Source organism: Mizuhopecten yessoensis, unplaced genomic scaffold (genome assembly GCF_002113885.1).
Source record: "Mizuhopecten yessoensis strain PY_sf001 unplaced genomic scaffold, ASM211388v2 hete_36178214, whole genome shotgun sequence".
Classification (NCBI taxonomy): domain Eukaryota; kingdom Metazoa; phylum Mollusca; class Bivalvia; order Pectinida; family Pectinidae; genus Mizuhopecten; species Mizuhopecten yessoensis.
In genome coordinates, this window is record NW_018485509.1 from 1 (window position 1) to 5,611 (window position 5,611).

A 5,611-nucleotide genomic window follows, 5' to 3' on the forward strand; every position below is an offset into this window, starting at 1 on the left:
ATCATCATCATCATCAAACCCTCCCTGGCCTAAATAGTCATAATCTCAATCCAAATACGCCTATAATCGAATACTGTTTATGAAATGGCTCATCTTGGAGCTGACTTAAATCAGTACTATTACGTCACATGCAACGGGAGGTTATTTAATTTCTTGACTACACTGCAATTTGCAATATAAATTTAAATGTTCTGTTAGTTTCATATTCATTACTTATGTTATAAAATATTACGGAATACACTCGACACAGGCTTACATACCAATACAGTTTGTTATAAAGTGGACAATTACTTTTGGAAAGCACTAGAGTACTTTTTCTCAGGGAAGCATTGTAGGAGTTTGGATTAGAGTTAAGTTTAGACAGGTTACTTCTTTGCAAAGGAATGCGATAAACAAAACAGACAACGCATCACGTGCATGTACATATACTGCAACAAACAATAGTTTATCTTTAGAGTGTAGCTTACACATATATGAAGTACAACTTGCACTTTAATGGGGAAAACTACACTAATAAGAAGTTAAAATGCAAAACGACAAACACACACATACATAGCAACATACATAAAGATGCAGTAAAACATACAAATGAAATCGTGTAGTATCAAACACCACCTACATTTACATGCAGAGATCTAACTAAAGTCTAAACAATCTGAGTATTTAAACTAACCTAATACTTCATAGCGTTATATATAATGTTTTTGCCGGCAAGGTTGTACACAAATTAAGTATAAATGATCTACCGATCCTATATTAGTATGCGTGCTTGTAAGTTATGACAACATCACTGACTCACCTAGGTGACCTCCAGTAAATACAAAATCAGCTAAATCCACGTGACCCATGAGGACACGGGTATAGCATTCCTAGAGCGAAAAGATATCTTAATATTAAACATTCTCAGTAAGTAATTAAAGTTAAAAAAAACCATGGAGTTAACGGGAGGAGGGGGGAGGGGGCAATCAAGCCATGCGCTAGATCATGGACTCACCAAGTTTACCCCCGACGAAGACGACATCGGCAAAGTCAACATGACCCATAAGAACACGAGTGTAACACTCCTATAAATAAACAGAGGCACACACAACCAGCTGAAGAGAACTAAACATATATCACCCACGCGTATGATGTTGATTGGAGGCTCGGTACTCCGTGAGATCCTGGTACATGAACATATCCGCTGTACAGGTTCTCATGTTCTCACTGCAATATCTCTTTGGCATGTGTTACATGTACAACAGAGATCCAGTTTTCTTTACACTTACTCACAAATCATCCTCTGAACGGTTTCTAGTCCCTCATAAATGACGGAAGTGGTGATCCAGTGTAAGCTAAGTGCGTTTTGAATGTTTTGCTTTATGGTCGCTATAGAATAAATGGATACACTTTGCTTAGTATAAATAGTATTACCTCACGTATACTATCTATTAGGCTTTAATATGTAAGTGCTACTATCAATAATGTATTGGATAACTTATTTTGTCGGGTATTTTATCAGACATAAACCTAAATAAAAGTTAAATGTAAAGCAATAGGGTACACGATAACTCGCAAGGTGGATAGAGCAATAACACGTGTATATAAAGTAGGATAATAGTACATAAACTAGCAGCAAGATGAACTGGCAGGTATATACCACCACCAAGGCCTGTGACACAAGGAAAAAATCAGAGAGATTCCGGGTAGCCGTAATGTAAATATGTTCTCCCTGAACTTACCGTACAAATTAGATGGCCAAATTGTAACGGCCAAATTAACATGACCTTTTAACACTAGCGTGTAACATTCCTGTAAAATTTATACCAAAAGTGTTAAATAGCTTCAGAATGATCAGAACGATGTACATATATGGAGCTTCAAGCTGTGTTGAGGAAACATCTGTGAATCGCAAAAAAAATTCTTCACGAAGTCATGTTTTCTTCAATCTCGTTTACCTACTGTTTCTAATACCTGTACAAAAACATTGCGTTTAAACAATATCATTACTTACAAACACCGTTTAAGATTACAAAGAACAAGACATCTCGTTGAAAAAAAAATTTGATTTATGACTTTTTTAAAAAATATGTATGATGTCCGCCATTTTGGCTTAATGCATTTCCTTTCGAATATAACTATAAAACTTATTATCAATAAAACTTATGAAGGTCTACAAACTGTTAACATGAAGAATTACTCTAGGGATGATATTGTACACATGCTTTAGTTGTCATACACTTGTTTGAATAATTCAAAACAACCCACACAATATTCTTTATTTCTCTCTGGTGATCAAGGCGGACACTATACCAAACTTTCAGAATGACCTTGTTACGCCATGGGATTGTGAAAGCGGTTCATAATTGTGGGTCTCCTAGACTAATCGTATTAATATTCATGAACTAGGCAGTGTATTTTTGTATTGCCGCTATGGATTATGTTGTCAATTCGAATTTCTAAATTACTCCAAAGTTCTCGACATATCGATGATGTGTAGCAAGTTTGGTCTATAATACTAAATTACTCGAAATTGATCGATATATCGATGGTTTGCAGCATGTTTAGTCGAAAGCAAATCGTTTGCTTAGACATACAAACCAAATAACACGGACTCTTTGTTAATGCTTAAAGATGTCAATTATATATATATATATAACAGTCTTATACTCATTAGTTATGTTTACTTTTTAGGTGAAACACGTTTATTCTCATTTTCCATCAGATAAAATTCGATTGAAAAAATGTTGCATGTGCCTAGGAAGTCCAATGGAAGTCAGTTGTTGGTAGAGCCCAGAAACGGCGTTAGAAAAAATTATGTAAATAACATAAAGCTTGATACGACGAAACAGGATAATGCAACGTTACTGAAAATTAAACAGACGCAGCATTAGATAGCAGATTGTTACCTTTTCATATGCTGTGGGATTTCCAAAATGAAGTGTTCTTGTAACGTCTGTGGTACCGTCCCTATATCAATGAATCAGTATACTTAGTTTACAAATATATTGATAACTTCAGATAAAAAATTATCATATAAAACCTAGCGCTTAAAGTGTTCTGATTTGACCTCCTGATTAACCAAATACATTTTATGATATTCACTTTTATACTTTTTTACTTGTAGTCTTCCTTGCTTAGTTGATATTTCCGTTACGATGCCTGACTAAAGTGATACCTTCGTGTACTACAAGATTCTTTCATGTACTAAGTTAAGCCTGCCTAAAGTATTACTTTTATGTACTACACCTGACTAAAGTTATACTTTCATATACTAGGCCTGACTAAAGAGATACTTTTATATACTAGGCCTGACTAGGGGCATACTTATATGTACATGTACTAGGCCTGCCTAAAATATTACTTTCATGTACTAGGCCTGACTAAGGTGATATTTTCATGTACTGTGCATGACTAAGGTGATTCTTTCATGTACTAGGCCTGACTAAAGTATTACTTTCATGTACTAGGCCTGACTAAGGTTATATTTTCATGTACTAGGCCTAACAAAGTTGATGCTTTCATGTACTAAGCCTGACTAAAGTGATACTTTTATGTACTAGGCCTGACTTAGGTCATTCTTTTATATACTAGGCATGACTAAGTTGATACTTTCATGTACTAGGCCTGACTAACGTGATACTTTCATGTACTAGGCCTGACTAAGGGCATACTTATATGTACATGTACTAGGCCTGACTCAAGTATTACTTTATGGTTCTAGGCCTGGTTAAAATGATACTTCCATGTACTAGGCCTGACTAAGGTGTTACTTTCATTTACTAGGCCTGACTAAGGTGCTATTTCATATACTAGGCCTGACTAAGTTGATACTTTCATGTACTAGGCCTGACTAAGGTGATACATTCATGTACTAGGCCTGACTAAGGTGCTAACTCATCTACTAGGCCTGACTAAAGTGATATTTTCATGTACTAGGCCTGAAGAAAGTAATAGTTTTCAAAAGATTTATATGTACACTGCACATGAAGGAATTATTATGAGATGCATATGCATTTAGCTACGATGGAACTTACAGGTACTGGCCACCGGAGTCTAGAAGGAACATGTCAGAGGTGGTGATAGCTTTGTCCGTGTCATTGGTGGGGAAGTAGTGGATAATTGCTCCATTTGACCCGGAGCCCGCTATGGTGGGGAAGCTGAGGCCGCGATTATCCTTTACAGCACTGGCGAAAAACACAGAAATCTTACACTGGTAAATACGGTAAATCCAAAATATATTTTAACTACAAATTATATCCTTGGATCAGTTGTTCGTCGAAAATATTTCGTAATTCATTCAAAATATGTTTCTGTACTTTTACGCATTTATAATCAAATATGAGGATTGTACATAATAATCGAACCGGTGTTGGTTCGACAGTTACTGTAGTGCCGGATTTTGCAAATAAGGTAAAGTAATCACTTAGTCTATGGAAAGATGTAAGCAGGTAAATTTATCAAAATCTGTTTGAGAATAAAAATTGATTTAACTTTCCATGGAAAGGTCACTTAAAATGTCTTTTGGCACACAATCAAATGTACATGTAGTATTCAAACCGTCCCACAAACATTTGTCGTTATATTACATGAACCACTGTTTTAACTGACATGATTCCTCAATGTGTTTAACGGATATGTACCGTAAGACACTTTGATTTAAAGAATACATAATTTGAGACAGACCAGTCATCATCACATATGGTGTACATATTGCTAATACAGTACTAGTAGGTCGCTCTTTATTTTAAGTAGTAATGGCGTGGTAATGTCGATTTACCTTCACAAAGTGTGTTACTTACAATCTGTGCTGTTTAAGATCTGCAGCAGCTGACACTTCTGTCCAATGCTTTTTTTCTTTCACCTTTTTAAAACAATTTTTTTAATAATATCAGCATATGATTTGCTGTAGTAATTGAAGATTTAACGGAACCGAACTTTGTGGCATACTGAGTACTTATCGAATCTCCTTACTTTGGAGAGAAAATGTATGTTTTACCATCAACTTTAACTTTTGAATTGTAAAACAAAACTTCATCTTGCTTAATGCTCAAGTTTGCTTAAATTATTGATTAAAAACAAAAATCAAATTTTCCTCCTTGGAAGTAATTTTAGGCAAATGTATTCTGCAGCGCGCTTTATCTCCAAACAAAAACTCAGAAATATGGAAAGTTTGTTAATGAAATAAAACGTAACGAAAGAAAAATTATCTGGTTAAAGATTAAGAAACTATTTCAGAGTACGCTTTACCTATTCGCGAGACTGATGCATGTATTATGTCGTATGACAGTAAACTATATACACTATTACACATACATTATAACAAGAACAGTGTTAAAAGCACCAAACGACAGACTTACTTCTTTCTCCAGTTTTGCCAGAAATTTGATCAGTGCAACTGCATCTCTGATCTGAAATTTAGAACAAAAAGTAACAAATAAATGAGACAGTGTCGAAATACTTCCTACAGCATTTGCGATATATTCATGGAGATAAAACAGTAAGTGTTACTCACGTGGGAGTTCCGCATGCCTTGCTGTTCCACCGTATTTTTCTGAGCCTTCTGCAAGGCGGCGGGTGTGTTGCCTTGAAGAACCCTCTGAAATAAAACAATTTTGCTAGCGTTTACGTT

General features: G+C 35.3%; 1 protein-coding gene across 1 annotated transcript; it reads right to left on the reverse strand.

Moving 5' to 3' along the window:
- Positions 1 to 876: 876 nt before the first annotated feature.
- Positions 877 to 5,575, reverse strand: LOC110444821 (xaa-Pro aminopeptidase 1-like). Its single transcript, XM_021489176.1, has 6 exons — positions 5,495 to 5,575; positions 5,340 to 5,390; positions 4,782 to 4,843; positions 4,017 to 4,166; positions 2,889 to 2,949; positions 877 to 1,064 (listed from the first exon to the last, which is right to left on the reverse strand). Exons 1-6 carry the CDS (start codon positions 5,507 to 5,509, stop codon positions 978 to 980), a joined length of 426 nt encoding a protein of 141 aa, XP_021344851.1. The 5' UTR covers positions 5,510 to 5,575; the 3' UTR covers positions 877 to 977.
- Positions 5,576 to 5,611: the final 36 nt, after the last annotated feature.